General features: G+C 47.4%; 1 protein-coding gene and 1 long non-coding RNA gene across 4 annotated transcripts in view; one reads left to right on the forward strand and one right to left on the reverse strand.

The window, feature by feature from the left end:
* LOC308469400 (uncharacterized protein) overlaps window positions 1–12,810 on the forward strand; it is a 13,423-nt gene extending 613 nt beyond the window's left edge. Inside the window, exons 2-8 of one of the 3 annotated variants that reach the window (XM_080991790.1) lie at window positions 1,193–1,347; window positions 2,318–2,920; window positions 3,844–3,970; window positions 4,447–4,550; window positions 4,804–4,945; window positions 8,170–8,259; window positions 10,872–12,810. In XM_080991790.1, the coding sequence (XP_080847916.1) occupies window positions 2,384–2,920; window positions 3,844–3,970; window positions 4,447–4,550; window positions 4,804–4,945; window positions 8,170–8,259; window positions 10,872–12,313 (2,442 nt within the window). In that variant the 5' untranslated portion in view covers window positions 1,193–1,347; window positions 2,318–2,383 and the 3' untranslated portion in view covers window positions 12,314–12,810. The remainder of the gene's footprint in view (window positions 1–1,192; window positions 1,348–2,317; window positions 2,921–3,843; window positions 3,971–4,446; window positions 4,551–4,803; window positions 4,946–8,169; window positions 8,260–10,871) is intronic. The other 2 variants (XM_080991792.1, XM_080991791.1) reach the window with 2 other exon arrangements.
* Window positions 1–18,493, reverse strand: part of LOC308470210 — a 94,339-nt gene that overhangs the window by 41,541 nt on the left and 34,305 nt on the right. The gene's annotated exons all lie outside the window — the stretch shown is intronic.

The raw sequence follows: 18,493 nt of genomic DNA on the forward strand, positions 1-18,493 counted from the left end.
GTATTAATAATGTCAGCAATATCTAGGCAACACGATGACCATGTACATACGCAATAGACAATCTTTATAGAATTCCTTTAAGAATTTAAGAATTCTTCGTCAGCGAAACAGTAGTCCATATCCGGAATCACTGTTCCGTGTTGGACATCATATTTGCTGAATACACAAAACTTCACAGCTTGTCTTTCATCGTACAAAGTCTGGTACCTCGCTTCATTTAAAGATTTTCAGAGACTTTGAGACTAAAGATTTCATTTTGTCCTTGTTATGGTTCAAAGGAATTCTATAAAGACTGTCTATTGCGTATATACATGGTCATCATGTTGCCTAGATATTGCTGACGTTCTCTTTGCAACACAGGGGTTTTTTTTGGTTACTTATAAATGTACTAATAAGGCAGATCTATGAATAGTGGGTGGAGCTGGACAGAAAAATTTGGACACGAAATATGCGTAAAAATAAAAACTTGACCTATTCAAGTAATGGCACAATGGGTCATCATATCTCACTGTTAACCAGAAGGCGGGTGGTTTAAACTCTCCCGGGGACGGCTGTGGGCAGGATTCCTGCATCGCAGGGGGTCAGACTAAATGACCCACTGGACCCCTTCCAATTCCACAGCTCTATGATTCTAATCAAGCATACAGAAAAGAAAACAACAACAGAATCTTAAATCTCAAGGGAAGTCACATGAACTTGTCTATAAATCGTAAAACGATACCTGGGGCTCCTTTGGAATTCCCACATCTTGGTGCTTATTTCCTTCTCCCTTCCCCTCTGCTAAGCGAGCACTTTGTGAGGTGGGGGAGCAGACACACACACACACACACACAGCCAGGCTCAGTGAGGAGGGGGCATCCTGGATGGGAGGGATTATTTGAGTTGCTACAGTGCCAGAGATGCTCTGTCATCTTGCCTGAATGTGCACCGGATCAGGGTTTGGGTCTGTGAAACCCACTGCCTCTCGTCTCCAGTCCTCTGAGTCCTCCAGACTCAGGTCTTGCAGTTCTCATTTGCCTTCCTTGCAGGGACGAGTCCCTGTCTACCCAGAATCCTCCAGTGCTTCTTGCAAAGCCTCCTACCATTTGGTCCATGCGGTGGTCTCACTCTGAAGGACTTGAGACCTTTGCAAAATGTCGTCATCACTTCCTCCTTACTCAAGTATCTAGTCCTTTCTCTTCCTTCTTTGCAGGCACCAGTCCTGGTCTCTATTCAGAATCCTCCAGTGCTTCTTGCATAGCTTTCTCTAGTTCCAGGCATGTGAAAAGCGCTTTTTCTCCCGCCAGAACTCACCGGAACTTGGGTGGGTGACATTGCTATTCTAAGAGAACAAGGGAGGCATTCATGGTGAGTTCTGGCGCTTCTTTTTCTAGAAAAATAGCACTGTGTGTGACAACAACAACAACAACAACAACTAATAATAATACCATGCCCATCTGGCTGGGTTTCCCCAGCCACTCTGGGTGGCTCCCAAAATAATAATAATAATAATAATAACCCGTCCATCTGGCTGGGTTTCCCCAGTCACTCTGGGCAGTTTCCAACAGAATATTAAAATACAATAGTCTATTAAACATTAAAAGCTTCCCTAAAGAGGGCTGCCTTCAGATGTCTTCTAAAAGTCTGGTAGTTATTCTTCTCTTTGACATCTGGTGGGAGGGCGTTCCACAGGGCAGGTGCCACTACCGAGAAGGCCCTCTGCCTGGCCCTCTGCCTGTAACTCTGGCTTCTCGCAGAGAGGAAACTGCCAGAAGGCTCTTGGCACTGGACCTCAGTGCCTGGCTTAACGATGGGGGTGGAGATACTCTTTCAGGTATACTGGGCCGAGGCTGTTTAGGGCTTTAAAGGTCAGCACCAACACTTTGAATTGTGCTTGGAAACGTACTGGGAGCCAGTGTAGGTCTTTCAAGACCAGTGTTATGTGGTCTCGGTGGCTTAAAAACAAGATAAAACATCAAACATTAAAAGCTTCCCTAAACAGGGCTGCCTTCAGATGTCTTCTAAAAGTCAGGTAGTTGTTTATTTCCTTGACATCTGATGGGAGAGCATTCCACAGGGTGGGCACTACTACGTAGAAGGCCCTCTGCCTGGTTCCCTCACAGTGAGGGAACTGCCAGAAGGCTCTTGGAGCTGGACCTCAGTGTCCGGGCTGAACGATAGGGGTGGAGATGCTCCTTCAGGTCTTGAGTCCTTTGCAAGATGCTGTTGTTGTCACCTCCTCCTTACCCAAGTTTCTAGTCCTCTTTGGGTTCTCATCTGCCTTCCTTGCAGGAACCTGCCCCAGTCTATACCCAGAATCCTCCTGTGCTTCTTGCAGACTCCTCTTCCTGAGAGGGGCGTGTGACACTTGCGCACCGAAGGACTCCACACTTTTTGCAAGGAGATGTCGTCGCCGTCTCCTCACCCCAAATTCAGGCCATCCTTGCCTCCGGACAGAAACTGGCATCAGAGCAAGGAGATCATCAGGGTCCTGTTAGAGGCTGAGCTGGAGCAGAGGTCAAAGGTGGAAGAGCAAGACTCGGACGACTCCAAAGAGAGAAGAAGCCCCCGCATCGTCCAGGCGGGAGGCAGCAGCCAGGAATGCTGGGAAAGAAGAGAGCAGAAGATCCTGGACGAGGGCAACGCCAGCTCGGATGTACAACGCCAGCGTTTCAGGGCGTTTTGCTACCAGGAGGCCGAGGGGCCCCGAGAGGTTTGTGGCCGACTCCACAACCTCTGCTACCAGTGGCTGAAGCCAGAGCGGCACACCAAGAAGCAGATCCTGGACCTGGTGATCCTGGAGCAGTTCCTGGCTGTCCTCCCCCCGGAGATGGAGAGCTGGGTCAGGGATTGTGGCCCAAAGTCCACTTCCCAGGCGGTGGCCCTGGCCGAAGGTTTCCTTTTGAGCCAGGCAGAGCACAAGAAGCAGGAGGAGGAGCAGGTGAGAAAGTGTTCCATCCTAGTACTTCCAATGGGTTGAGAATGTGTGGGGACAGCCCCCTAAAAAGTCTCACTGGCCACCCACCTTTTCTCAGATGTTGCCCAAATAAGAGATTTATTGCTTGTCTCTTTACAAGCATTTCTAGACCAATAGAAAAAACCTCCAGGTGGCAACAGATCAACTTAAAAATGAAAAGAATTCAAACTGTTGATATCAGGCACTGTAAACTTCGGTGTCTGCTAAAAACAGTCTCATTTAGACATGCCTATGCAAATGTGTAGAAAATTGTGAACTTTATGAAAGTTCAAATAATAATAGACTAAGCGCATTTAAGGATGCAGGTGGCGCTGTGGGTTAAACCACTGAGCCTAGGGCTTGCTGATCAGAAGCTCGGTGGTTCGAATCCCCGCGATGGGGTGAGCTCCTGTCGCTCGGTCCCAGCTCCTGCCAACCTAGCAGTTCGAAAGCACGTCAAAGTGCAAGTAGATAAATAGGTACCGCTCCGGCGGGAAGGTAAACGGCGTTTCCGTGCGCTGCTCTGGTTCACCAGAAGCGGCTTAGTCATGCTGGCCACATGACCTGGAAAAAAACTGCAGACAAACGTTGTCTCCCTCGGCCAATAAAACAAGATGAGCGTCGCAATCCCAAAGTCATTCGGGACTGGACTTAACTGTCAGGGGTTCTTTACCTTTACCTTTTTAAGCGCATTTAAGCGCATATGTCAAAGACACATTTGGGAGTGTGTTGCAAGGTTTGGAAGGTAGAATAAGTTTACATGGAAATCTGAATTCCTAGGCAATTTGGAAATGGTTTTGATGTAATATTTGCTGATTTGATTTAATGACACCCTTGTCCATTGGCTGTTCTATTTCTTCCCTTTTCCTACGACCTCTTTTCTCTCATATCCCTTTCTTCTGTTTCAGGCACAGATGACATTTTCCAAAGCAGCCACAGATTCCCCAGAGGCAGAAGATGCTCCGTTGAACATCACAAAGCGGCCACTGTTCCGGGGGATCGTGCAGGAGGCCGAAGGGGGCACCTCCTCTCTGGGTAAGAAAAGGCCCTATTACAGCATGGGTCCCATCCGCACTAAACATTTAAAACAGCCCTGTACCACTTTAAGCCAACATTCAGAGAACTTAAACCTGTGTTTGCCTATTTCTTCCTTCCTCCCAATCCACCTTCCTTTTGTGCCGTGTCTTTTGAGATTGTAAGCCTGGGTGCAAGGACTTCTCTCTTTTCTTTTTCTTAATGTGTTCGGCAAGGGGCTCTGGAAGTCGTTGTAGGCCTGAGCTTGATTGACCAATGGTCTGACTCTGTATGAGGCAGCGTCCTATGTTCCTATGTGCATGCTTGGCCTGCACATGTCACATGTGTGTGTGTATGCACATGCACATTTATTGGCCATGCCCACCACTGGCATGTGGGCCTCAGGGGGGTCCACTGACCCATCAGTGGTGGCCCTTGGGCCAAAGGAGGGCTAGCTAACCCTGCTATATCATCCACCTTCTTTGTCTTCCTTGTAGGAAGTAGGACAGCCCTCAGAGACAGCAAAATGGCCCTGAGGCGTCCCCCCATGCCTACTTCTCTTTGTGATGGACTGGAAGCAGCGTCCCTGCAGCCAGAACAGGTACAGAATAGAACTGTGGGTGCTTTTTCTCCTCTGCCCATCACTCTGGACCTGAAGATGGCAGCCATTTTCTTCTGTCAGAGCTGCTCACTAAGAAGGTTTTGAGTGCTGCTGATGACCCTTTGGGTCTTGCAGGAGATCCGCTAAGGCACCTCAGCTTTTCCTGTCTTCCTTTTTGTTGCTTTACCTGTGAGAAGTAAACATTTCCTCCTTCCTTCCTTCCTTCCTTCCTTCCTTCCTTCCTTCCTTCCAGGACCTCGTGACCTTTGAGGAGATGGCTGTACATTTCACGGCCTTCCACGGAGGCCGAGTAGGCTCTGCGGGACCCAGGCTGGAGGGGTCTGCACAGGGAAGCCATGGAGAACTGTGGAATTGTGGGAATCTGGCCTCTCTCGGTAAGTAAGCATATTAGGCAGAAATGCTACTACAGCTACTATGAGGTTAGCGTTTATTTATTTTGTTGTTTAGTCATTTAGTCATGTCCGACTCTTTGTGACCCCATGGACCAGAGCACGCCAGGCACTCCTGCCTTCCACTGCCTCCCGCAGTTTGGTCAAATTCATGTTCATAGCTTTGAGAACACTGTCCACCCGTCTGTCGTCCCCTTCTCCTTGTGCCCTCCATCTTTCCCAACATCAGGGTCTTTTCCAGGGAGTCTTCTCTTCTCATGAGGTGGCCAAAGTATTGGAGCCTCAGCTTCAGGATCTGTCCTTCCAGTGAGCACTCAGGGCTGATTTCCTTCAGAATGGATAGGTTTGATCTTCTTGCAGTCCATGGGACTCTCAAGAGTCTCCTCCAGAACCAGAATTCTAAAGCATCAGTTCTTTGGGGATCAGCCTTCTTTATGGTCCAGCTCTCACTTCCATACATCACTACTGGGAAAACCATAGCTTTAACTATACAGACCTTTATTTACATCCCACCTTTTTGCTGGACCCAGGACTCAAGGCAGCTTACATAAATTACAACAAGCCAGATAAAAGGTGTGAAAAGTCAATCCTTAAAAATTAAATTACAATATAAACAATATAACTCCCTCCCAATCTATTAGAATATAGTGGTTTCTTGGTTGTCAAACTTAATCCATTCGACTCCCGGAACCGTTTGAAATCCAAGGCTCTGCTTCCAATTGGCTGCAGGAGCTTCCTGCACTCAATTGGAAGCGTGGTCAGACATTCGGCTTCCGAAAAAGTTCGCAAACTGGAACACCTGCTTCCAGGTTTGCAGCATTTGAGAGCTGATTTGTTTGGGAGTCAAGCCATTTGACAACCAAGGTACCAGTGTACAGATAATAAAGAAGGAAAACTCTGATCCTAAGCCTCTGCTCCCTTGTGAGATATCTTTGGGAGGAAAAAAGACTTGGGAGTAAACCATACCAAAATCCTCAATGGAGTCCCTAAGAGGGTTGGATGGCAGCTTGTTCGCCTCCTTCCGGCAACTCCTGCAACCAAGCTGGTGCCAAATGTTTTGCTCTGCTTTCCTTTCATAGAATCATAGAATCATAGAATCATAGAGTTGGAAGAGACCACAAGGGCCATCGAGTCCAACCCCCTGCCAAGCAGGAAACACCATCAGAGCACTCCTGACATATGGTTGTCAAGCCTCTGCTTAAAGACCTCCAAAGAAGGAGACTCCACCACACTCCTTGGCAGCAAATTCCACTGTCGAACAGCTCTTACTGTCAGGAAGTTCTTCCTAATGTTTAGGTGGAATCTTCTTTCTTGTAGTTTGGATCCATTGCTCCGTGTCCGCTTCTCTGGAGCAGCGGAAAACAACCTTTCTCCCTCCTCTATGTGACATCCTTTTATATATTTGAACATGGCTATCATATCACCCCTTAACCTCCTCTTCTCCAGGCTAAACATGCCCAGCTCCCTTAGCCGTTCCTCATAAGGCATCGTTTCCAGGCCTTTGACCATTTTGGTTGCCCTCCTCTGGACACGTTCCAGTTTGTCAGTGTCCTTCTTGAACTGTGGTGCCCAGAACTGGACACAGTACTCCAGGTGAGGTCTGACCAGAGCAGAATACAGTGGCACTATTACTTCCCTTGATCTAGATGCTATACTCCTATTGATGCAGCCCAGAATTGCATTGGCTTTTTTAGCTGCCGCATCACACTGTTGGCTCATGTCAAGTTTGTGGTCAACCAAGACTCCTAGATCCTTTTCACATGTACTGCTCTCAAGCCAGGTGTCACCCATCTTGTATTTGTGCCTCTCATTTTTTTTGCCCAAGTGCAATACTTTACATTTCTCCCTGTTAAAATTCATCTTGTTTGTTTTGGCCCAGTTCTCTAATCTGTCAAGGTCGTTTTGAAGTGTGATCCTGTCCTCTGGGGTGTTAGCCACCCCTCCCAGTTTGGTGTCATCTGCAAATTTGATCAGGATGCCCTTGAGTCCATCATCCAAGTCGTTGATAAAGATGTTGAATAAGACCGGGCCACATCAACGAGGACGATGGGGAGATCTTGTCAGTTAGTGGCCGAAAGGCTTCTCAGGAGAAAGAAATTTTCTCTGGCAGTGAAAGGAAAGCAGAGAAGGGTGGTAAAATACAAGGCAATGTGACCATTAGAAAAACTGCAGTGCAAATTCCTAAAAGTATTTCACCAACAATAACTGTGAAAAGGACAAAATCGTTCGTGAGTTTTAAAGGAAGGGGGGGTGATCAGTGAGGCATCACATTCTTTGGTACGTATGTTCAAGACTTAATAACAATAGCAATTTCTTGTGTGACAACGGGTGGATTGCGATTTTAATTTTTATCTCCTTTTTTATTGTGTGTCTATAGCTATACATATTTAATTATTGTCACATATACAGTGGTACCTCAGGTTACGTACGCTACAGGTTACATACGCCTCAGGTTACAGACTCTGCTAACCCAGAAATATTACCTTGGGTTAAGAACTTTGCTTCAGGATGAGAACAGAAATTGTGCTCTGGCGGCATGGCAGCAGGAGGCCCCATTAGCTAAAGTGGTGCTTCAGGTTAAGAACAGTTTCAGGTTAAGTACGGACCTCTGGAACGAACTAAGTACTTAACCCGAGGTACCACTGTGTGTGTGTGTGTGTGTGTGTATATATATATATGAAGCCCACTTTGATTTTTTAAATGAAATTGCTGTATTTGAAGTGTTTTTTTAAAATAAATAAATAAATACATCATATGGGATAAGAATTACAAGCAGGCAGCAACAGCGGGATTTCTCTCCTCTTAGGCCAAGCAAAAATTAGAGCCAGTTCACAGTGGCCGGTCCTTTTCCTTCAAGCAGGCAGCATGTACATGAGGTCACAATGGGTAGTCTCCTCCCATCCAATCACATCAGCATGAGGTCACAATGGCTGGTCTCCTCCCATCCAATCACATCAGCATGAGGTCACAATGGCCGGTCTCCTCCCATCCAATCACATCAGCATGAGGTCACAATGACCTCTGATTAGCGGTTGCTGGGAATCACAAGTGGAGACACTGCTGCCACGCTCAGTCCTGCTTGTGTGCTTCCCAGAAGACACATCTGGTTGTCCAGTGTAACAGCTGGAGTAGATGGGCCGTTGGTGTGATCCGACACCTGCAAGGCTCTTCTCTTCCTACAAGTCATTTGTTTCTCTCTTTTTAAATAGGGCTTCCGCTTCCCAGGCTGGACCATATCTCCTGGCAGGGAGAAAGGGGCGACCCGTTTGCTGAAAGCTCTGAAGAGGAGAGATCAGCAGGTAGGCACTTAGGGGTGGGTCCCCATGTCAGGCATACCCGGCTATGTCTTCAACTAGCAACCATATTTTTTTCTTGCTGAATATCACCCCGTTATGATCCCCCTTTAATCGATGGATTGACAATACGACAGTACTTGCAACATGTGAACGGATTGCCAGACTTTGTCTGGACAAATATATTGACGTTTGGAACACGTTTATAAAGAATAGGCTATTAATAAGGATAATAATATATCTGTATAATAATGTATGGAAATGTAACTGATATTACTTATTGTATGATATTGTACCTTTTGCATCTTTTTCCCTATTTCTTTTTCATTCTTTTATCCTCCTATTTCCTTATAAATGAAATTCTTCTAAAGAAAAACAAAAACCACCCAGTTGAGGGGTACAGTAAGGCCACAACTTATCCACATTTAATTTGTGCGCATTTGGCAAAAAAAATTAGGAAGGGGTTGACCCCACCTACTATTGAACCCAGTGTGTTTTGACCATACGTGGTTTTGGCTTTTAGGCACGATCCTGGGAACATGAAAAACCCCCCCCCCCATAAGTTGCAGGTGCCCTGTATATCTGAGAAACAACCAGGGAATAGTGTGAGGGATTCACTCAACTGGGAAAGGAGGATTTTGTATCTAAAGTGAGGAATGGCAGATCTTATTTCATAGCACCCACCTGTACTCCATGAACCCTGTTAGGCTCGGCCCCAATTTGGCCCACAAGTCCATTCCCCACAAACCACATCCTCCTGCCCTAGGGGTTGCCAATGTTTTTGGACTAGTGGTTGCATTTAAAATTTTGAAGGGGGTGCTGGGATTGCCAGTCACAAAATGGCTGCCATGGAGGGGGCATGGCCTAACAAAAAATGTCCCCATTTTCCAGGGAAGTCCCATCCCTATTTTCTCTAGAAGCTGTCCCGGTTTCTGATTTGATCCCAGAATGTCCCATTTTTCCTTAGGACATTCCTATTTTCATTGGAGAAATGTTGGAGGGTATGGAATTATCTGACCCCCAGGCCATCTGAAGGCAATCCTGTATAGGGAAGGGTTTTTTTTAATGTTTAATGTTTTATTACATTTTTATAGATGTTGGAAGCTGCCCAGAGGGCAACCCAATCAGACAGACAGGGTATGAATAGTAAAATTATCATTATGGAATGGGACGTCCCTATTTTGATCGGAGAAATGTTGGAGGGTATGGAATGGCTGCCATGGGGAGCCAGGCATAACACAAAATCAGAGAGGCAACCACCCCTGACAATGTTTACGCATACCATGAGAAGGCAGTTATGTCCTGCTGGTTATGGAGATTGTGTGCATACACACACACTGCCTGATGATGTTGCTCTGTAATAACAACAGTTATCTCCTGCTTGGACTACTGCAATGCGCTCAATGTGGGGCTACCTTTGTAGGTGACCCGGAAACTACAACTAATTCAGAATGCGGCAGCTAGACTGGTGACTGGGGGCAGCCGCCAAGACCATATAACACTGGTCCTGAAAGACCTACATTGGCTCCCAGTACGTTTCCGAGCACAATTTAAAGTGTTGGTGTTGACCTTTAAAGCCCTAAATAGCCTCGGCCCAGTATACCTGAAGGAGCATCTCCACCCCCATTGTTCTGCCCGGACACCTGAGGTCCAGCGCTGAGGGCCTTCTGGTGGTTCCCTCACTGCAAGGAGCTAAGCTACAGGGAACCAGGCAGAGGGCCTTCCGGGTAGTGGCGCCCACCCTGTGGAACTCCCTCCCATCAGATGTCAAAGAGATAAACAACTACCTGACATTTAGAAGACATCTGAAGGCAGCCCTGTTCAGGGAAGTTTTTAATGTGTGACATTTTAATGTATTTTTAATCTTTGTTGGAAGCCGCCCAGAGTGGCTGGGGAAACCCAGCCAGATGGGCGGAGTACAAATAATAAATTACTATTACTGTTACCAGGAAACATATACAAGCTAGCCACACCATTCATTTCACAGAAATCAATTAGAAGGCACCTGCCCATTTTGCCTTTTAATTGGGTTGGGTTGGTGACCCTGACAGGTAATGTGTTTGAATCCAAAGTGCTCCTGCAAATGGACTTCAAAGTGGCTCCCTGCAACAGCCAATTAGTTGAACAATTTTGGCAAACCCCTTTGAAGTCGCAGCTCCTGGAATCAATCAGCTGATTTGTGCTCAGAGCACACCTTCAAAGGAAGCTGCTCCAACCTCCACTCAGCTGATTGGTGCTTACAGGGACCCCTTCTGAACTTTTTAAGCTGTCAGCCACTGGACATCATTATACCACTGGGTGATTTGACAAGTGGATGGAATTAATCAGCCTGCCTAAAACCCAGATTCAGTTTCCCACTCCTGCTTTAAAGACTATGTCACCACATTGCCAAGAATTAGCTACTTTGATTGGCAAAGGTCCTTTAAGGTCTCTGTTTTCCTGACACTGTTATCGAGTACATTCATTTGGATAGTGAACCTGTGATCTTGCATGAGCAGAATAGCCAATGCTTCATACACCACCCCATTTGGCTATTCCAGGGTTCATCAGATCAATGTTCTTTCCATGATTCGTAGATCTCTTCCTCCCTGATCAGATTTCACCTTTGATTCCTTTAGATGACGACAGAGAGGGCAACAAAGAGTGTGAACGGCATAGAATGAAAATGGAATTAAAACAGAAGTGGGGGAACAAATCCATTGTTTTTGAAGGGACTGACTTCCATGAAATCCCAATAGTAGAAGAACATTGTGAAGGAAACCAAAGAAAAATTCACAAGGAGAAACTGTTGAAATGTGCAGAGTGTGGGAAGCTTTTCAGCCAGCAGATATACCTTATTAAACATCAGAGAGCGCATGCTACAGATAAAACGTACAAATGCTTGGAGTGTGGCAAGCAGTTCCTTCGCAGCTCAGACCTTCATTTTCATCAAAGATTCCATGCAGGCAAAAAGCCTTATAAATGCTCGGAGTGTGGAAAGCGGTTCAGTCATAGCGTAAGTCTGAAATGGCATGAAAGTATTCACACGAGAGAAAAGCCCTATAAATGCTCAGAGTGTGGAAAGGGTTTTAATGACGGCAGAAACCTTAAAAGACATCAAAGAATCCACACAGGGGAGAAACCTTATAAGTGCTCAGTGTGTGGAAAGGGCTTCAGTCGTAGCCCTGAGCTTAAATCACATCAAAGAATACACACTGGGGAGAAGCCCTATAAGTGCTCCGAGTGCGGGAAGAGGTTCAACCTGAGTTCAAACCTTAGTAAACATCAAAGAATCCACACAGGGGAGAAGCCCTACACATGTTCAGTGTGTGGGAAGAGCTTCAGTCATAGCACACATCTTAAAAGACATGAAAGAATCCACACGGGGGAGAAGCCCTATAAATGTTCCGAGTGTGGAAAGAGCTTCAGTCAAAACATAATTCTTAAATCGCACCAGAGAATTCACACGGGGGAGAAGCCAGATAAATGCTCCGAGTGCGGGAAGTGTTTCAGCAATAGTGGGAACCTTAAAATACACCAGAAAATCCACACAGGGGAGAAGCCCTATAAATGCTCAGAGTGCGGGAAGTGTTTCAGTCAAAGCATAATCCTTAAATCGCATCAAAGAACTCACACGGGGGAGAAGCCCTTTATATGCTCTGGGTGTGGAAAGAGTTTTGGCGATAGCAGAAGCCTCAAAGTCCATCAAAGAGTCCACACCCAGGAGAAGCCCTATAAATGCTCCGAGTGCGGCAAGACTTTCAGCGTCGGCAGAAGCCTCAAAGTACACCAAAGAACCCACACGCAGGAGAAACCCTATAAATGCCTCGAGTGTGGGAAAAGCTTCAGTGATAGCAGAATCCTCAAAGTGCATCAAAGGATCCACACAGGGGAGAAGCCCTATAACTGCTCAGAGTGCGGGAAGAGCTTCAACCAGAGCACACACCTTAAGAGACATCAGAGAACCCACACAGAGGAGAAGCCCTACAAGTGCTTGGAGTGCGGAAAAAGCTTCAACCAGAGCACGCACCTCAACACACACAGAAGAATCCACGTGAGAAACACTCAGGGTGCGGAATGACCTTCCGCCAGAGAAGACGCTTTCCACTGCGTCAAGCAGGGTGGAATCCTGCAAATCCTAGTGATGATTGGAATGTGGGAAGTTCTTGAGATGGAACGTAAGCTTCCGACTTCCAAGATGCCAACCCAAGGGAAAGCATAGGAATAATTAGAGTAGAGAATCACTTGACCAATCAAATCTTAATAAGCAGCTGTAGCAGGGCTCAGAATGGGCAGTTCCCAGTGACTACATGAGTCCAGGATAGATGCATGCCTAGGCTTGTTAGGATTCCTGCTCCGTGTTTGCAGTCATGAGATTGTTGTCTATCACATGGCGGTGTATTTTTTCATTCCAGAGTGTGGGAAGTGACGGAGACAGGATGTTTTGGTATTGTATTTTTGTAGGCCTAATGTTATGCTTAGCCTCTGTCCAGAAATTCTGTGTTGACAGCATTTTTTAAATTCTCCCCTTGCTGTAACCTTGGACAATCATGTTTAATTAAACAATGTGATATTGGCTGCCTGTTCAGTTTACATTTTATTCCTGCACTGCAGGGGGTCAGGCTAGATGATCCTTGAGGTCCCTCCCAATTCTACAGTTTTATGATTCTATGAAGATGTTCTTCTCAGACCCTCCTGGCCTTCGGGTACAGGGTCCTCTGAGGCCACTGGAGCACTGGCAAGCTGTCTTTGATTCTAGCAGCCTCTATAAAATTAACCAGGAAGAGGCTCCTAGCAGGCCGGTCACCAGCCATGATTGAAGCTTGACCCCTCTGCCTAAAAGTATCCGTCTTTGCTTGTTTAAAGAATGTAAGAGGACCTGCCTAGTTCATCATTCTGTTACTACTTTTTACTGTTTGAAATTTCTCTTCGTTCTTTCTTATGTCCCCTCTGATAACTGATAGTTCTGGGGCACACACACAGGTTTCTAGGAACACTTCTCCTTTCTCACAAGTAGAACAAACATGTAGCCAATGTATATGCAGGTAATCAGAAGTCCCTCATTACTGCAACACTTCCTCTTTGGATTTCATTCTTAAGCTCAAGAACACTCTGGGCATTTATTTATTTTTTTGGTCAGGACGATAGCATGTGCCAAGGACTAATTTTTTGAGTGGAATATGCACGGTGGCTAAGTGGCGATTTAACTTGCACACTGTTTTTGAAAAACTGAACTCATTTAAACTGGTTTTGAACTGAAAATCAAAACTTTCAGCTGAATCCATAGTTTATATGCCACTCTTCCACCACCCGCTCCCCAAACCTGAATTGAGATGCACTTACTTTGTTGATTCTAAGCTGCCTCTCCTGTTAGCTTGGTCTGTGCTACATGAAAACATGTATCAATGGGTTTCTTTTCCTTCCCCCCCACCCCCGCTCTCTAAAATTGGGATTTAATCTAAGTGTCTGGTTACACTGTGGCTCAAGATATTCCTGCCATGGTAGAGCTGAAAACTAGGTTTCTACAGTCATATTGTCTTTAGCTCTTGAGCTCTGACCATTTTTCTTAAAAAAAGATTTACAGGATTAGCTCCTAGCACACAGTGCCTTTAGTGCGCTCTCATTACAGTTTAAGCTGACGAAATGAATAAACAAGCAAATAAATGGGCGGTTGTTGGCATCCATCTGTCTCGGGAGACCATGGAGGGGTGCATCTTTGAGGGTGAAGTCAAACTGTTGGAAGGTTGCAGTGCCTGCTGTGGCTGTAGAGAACGATATGGGAGGGACATGTTTTGTTGCAGGTGGGGGCATTTGGTTGTGCTACTGCAGATGCACCAAGACATTTCTTCTCTGTGCTTTTCCCAGCTGTCATTCCTCCCGTGGTTGACATCTCCAGGAGCTGTGGTTGGCTGCAAGGGATTCCCACATGGTGGGTTTTATGTTGCCAGTAATAATAATAATAATAATAATTTATACCCTGCCCATCTGGCTGGGATTCCCCAGCCACTCTGGGTGGCTCCCAACAGAATACTAAAAACACGATAAAATACCAAACATTAAAAACTTCTCTAAACAGGGCTTCCTTCAGATCTCTTCTAAAAGTCGGATAGTTTATATCCTTGACATCTGATGGGAGGCCGTTCCACAGGGCGGGTGCCACTACCGAGAAGACCCTCTGCCTGGTTCCCTGGTTCTCACAATGAGGGAACTGCCAGAAAGCCCTCGGTGCTGGATCTCAGTGTCTGGGCTGAACGATGGGGGTGGAGACGCTCCTTCAGGTATACTGGACCGAGGCCATTTAGGGCTTTAAAGGTCTGCAGGTGGTAAACATCACATGTGGCCCATGCATGCAATAAGTCTCACATCTGCACCTTTGTACATGTATCTGTGGGTCCTTGTATTTTACCTATCATATTTATATGCCCGCTCCCTCCATGAGCTCAAGGTGTCACATTTGGTCCTCCCCCTCCTCATTCAACCCCAACAACCACCCCTACCAGGTAGGCCAGGCTGAGAAGCAGCGACTGTTCAAGAAGACTGTTCACAGTTCAAGAAGGGCACTGACAAACTGGAACGTGTCCAGAGGAGGGCAACCAAAATGGTCAAAGGCCTGGAAACGATGCCTTATGAGGAACGGCTAAGGGAGCTGGGCATGTTTAGCCTGGAGAAGAGGAGGTTAAGGGGTGATATGATAGCCATGTTCAAATATATAAAAGGATGTCACATAGAGGAGGGAGAAAGGTTGTTTTCTGCTGCTCCAGAGAAGCGGACACGGAGCAATGGATCCAAACTACAAGAAAGAAGATTCCACCTAAACATTAGGAAGAACTTCCTGACAGTAAGAGCTGTTTGACAGTGGAATTTGCTGCCAAGGAGTGTGGTGGAGTCTCCTTCTTTGGAGGTCTTTAAGCAGAGGCTTGACAACCATATGTCAGGAGTGCTCTGATGGTGTTTCCTGCTTGGCAGGGGGTTGGACTCGATGGCCCTTGTGGTCTCTTCCAACTCTATGATTCTATGATTCTATGACTGGCCCCCAAGGTCACCCAGCAAACTTCCTCAAGATCCAGTAGGGATTCTAAACCTGAGCATTACACAGCACCAACCCCACCCCCCCAAAAAAGCAGTTGGGTGTCCCTGCAAAGTTGACTATGGCACAGTGCAAGAGGCACTCCTGGCCTGGGATTTTGATTTACGCCCCTCTAGGAGCTGGGTAGAGATAGATAGATAATTTATTACGCTCGGAGACCAGCTTATAAAACACACTTGGGGGTACAATCCCAGAAAGAAAACAAACATTTAAAACAATGTACAACAATAAATTTAAATTTTATAAATGCCATAAGCGTATAGACACTTAAAACTTTAAGATAAGCTACTGCAGATGAGTCACCCATGGAACCGAGTTTGGGGATTTTCTTAACAAACTAGTTTGGGTTGGGGGATGGTCTGCACCCACAGATCTGTACACAGAATCTGGCGACCATCCGGGACCATCGTCTTATGATCTTTGCCTAAGACTCGAACCCATGACTTCAAGCTACAAGAAAAGAGATTACGACTCAACATCAGGAAAAAAGCTTTCTTAGCAGCCGAAACGGATTCCCACGGGAGGTGGCGGACTCTCCTTCCTTGGAGGTTTTTAAACAGAGGTTGGACGCCCGTCCATCGTGGATGCTTTAGCTGAGATTCCTGCATTGCAGGGGGTTGGACTAGATGGCTCTTGGGGTCCCAACTCTATTCTTTGACCTCAGGAATTCCCAGATTAACAGCCCGAAGGGGGACGTTTCTCCCCACGATGGGTGTCATGGAGGAACCCTGGCCAGCTGCGAAGGACCATTTGACCAGGGTGGGTGGGATGGTGGGGGGAGAGAGACCCCCCCAGCTGCTCCTCACCTGCCTGCCTTTTACACTCTCCCTTTACTAGCTGGGGGGGGGGGTTCCCCCTGCAAAAGCCCACTGCCCAGACTTGCACTGTCCTTTTCTCCCTTCTACCCACGGCCCCCGCCCCTCTCCCATTCTGCGCTCACCAAATGCTGCTCCTCCAAATGCCTGCCCACCCTCTTTAGGAGCCTCTCTAGGGAAAAAGGTAAAAGGCGGATCTAGACGGATCCTCGTGAATTCATATGATTTATTCATTCAAATTAAATAAAACCACCATGATACTGTAGACCATGTCTTACTCTGTAGAAAGCATCAAAAAAATCACGCATCCACTGTTTCGGGGGGGGGGCGCAGGGGCGCAAAAACATGGTTAAAAAACACGGATCCTCATGATTTTCCCACTAGATCAGCCCAAAGTCACCATCAGATCAAAGATCATGGCCATGGGCACAGCATCCACCACAAAAATCACGGATCCACGGCTTCCTGGCTAAACTGTGGCCCAAAAACGTGGTTTTGAAGCACGGATCTTCATGGATCCACACGCTTTTTGCATCGGGCCAACCCAAACTCACCGTCAAATGACACATCATTCCCAGGGGCACAGCCTGCACCACAAAAATCACGGATCCACGGCTTCCTGGCCACTCCATGGCCCAAAAACGTGGTTCCAAAGCACGGATCCTCATGAATCCTCATGATTTTTGCACTAGATCAGCCCAAAGTCACCATCAGATCAAACATCATGGCCAGCAGCACAGCATGCAACACAAAAATCACGGATCCACGACTTCCTGGCGAAACCGTGGCCCAAAAACTTGGTTCCGAACCACATATCCTCATGGATCCTCAGGCTTTTTGCATTGGGCCACCCCAAACTCACCGTCAAATCACACATCATTCCCAGGGGCACAGCCTGCACCACAGAAAACTCGGATCCACGGCTTCCTGGCCACTCCATGGCTCAAAAATGTGGTTTTGAAGAACGGATCCTCATGGATCCTCAGGCTTTTTGCATTGGGCCACCCCAAACTCACCGTCAAATCACACATCATTCCCAGGGGCACAGCCTGCACCACAAAAATCATGGATCCACGGCTTCCTGGCCACTCCTTGGCCCAAAAACGTGGTTTTGAAGCACGGATCCTCATGGATCCTCATTCTTCTTGCATTGGGTGTACCGCCATTGCCTCTGCAGAGAACTAGGGCCAGGGCCTTTTCAGTACTGGCCCCGACTTGGTGGGACGCTCTGTCACAAAAGACTAGGGCCCTGCGGGACTTGACATCTTTCCTCAGGGCCTGCAAGACAGAGCTGTTTCACCTGGCCTTTGATTTGGACTCAGTCTGACTGTAATGTTTTCCCTCCCCTTATGGTTTTGATCTATGGACTACTTTTAAAATGAGGCTGCATTTTAAATTGCATTTTAACCTGTATTTTAAATTGGGTGTTCCCACCTGTCAAGGCTGCCTCAAGTCTCAGCTCACAAAAGACCAACGCCTATCTCTTCTTATATACAAAAGTGTTTATTGCAGTTCATTGTTTGCTTCACATCCGAGGCGCGCAGCCCTACGTCTATTACGCTTAGACCGCTGAAGTCCCCTCTGAATCAGTCCCTCCCCTGCACCAGTTTAAGAGGCTTGCGCTGCTCCACCTCTTTCTCTCTTTCCTTTTCTGCAGGGTCTTCCTGCCCGCTGGGGTTTCGCCCCTCCTGGATTCCTCTGACGCGGAATCCCCAGACTGCTCTTGCCCCCTCCTGCGGGCTTTGGGACCTGGCCCCTCCTCCGGGCTCCCTGTACTTCCGCGCGCCTCTACATTTGAACTTGGCGCACGCGCCCAACCTCTAACCTTCCTTTTAACAGCTACACTACTCCCTTCACTACTCCCCTCCCCTTCCGGGAGGGTGGCTTGCTCCGACCTCCCTCCCTTCTCTGCTGCCGGCGCTGCTTCCCCTGATACACTGAAACCTCCACCCCCTCCGCTGTACTCTGGCGGGGAGGCTGGTCCTGACGCCCAGCTGCCACTTTGGGATCCCCCGCTGGCCCCCTGTTCCTGACACGTCCCCCCTGGGGCTCCCCTGGCCCTGACCACCGGCGCCCCCTTCTGGGAATCCTCTGATTCGCTGGAAAGACTCATGGAATCTCTTGAGTCATTGTCATCCTCTTCCTCGCTGTCCTGGGATTCATCCCCATCGCTCTCCATCTCCTGCCTACCCTGTGCCTCTGTCCCTGAACCCCTGACATCCATCCCCCCCTCGAAGCCCCCCCTTCCCCCCTCCCGCTGCTCGGGCGCAGGTTCCGGGAGCTCCGTTGTAGCAGGGGTAGATACTGGATACAGTCTGTCGACGTCGATCTCCTCTGCTTCCAGTTCAGTGTATGAGTG

This window comes from Podarcis pityusensis, assembly GCF_964106645.2.
Source record: "Podarcis pityusensis genome assembly, chromosome: 2".
NCBI classification, from domain to species: Eukaryota; Metazoa; Chordata; class Lepidosauria; order Squamata; family Lacertidae; genus Podarcis; species Podarcis pityusensis.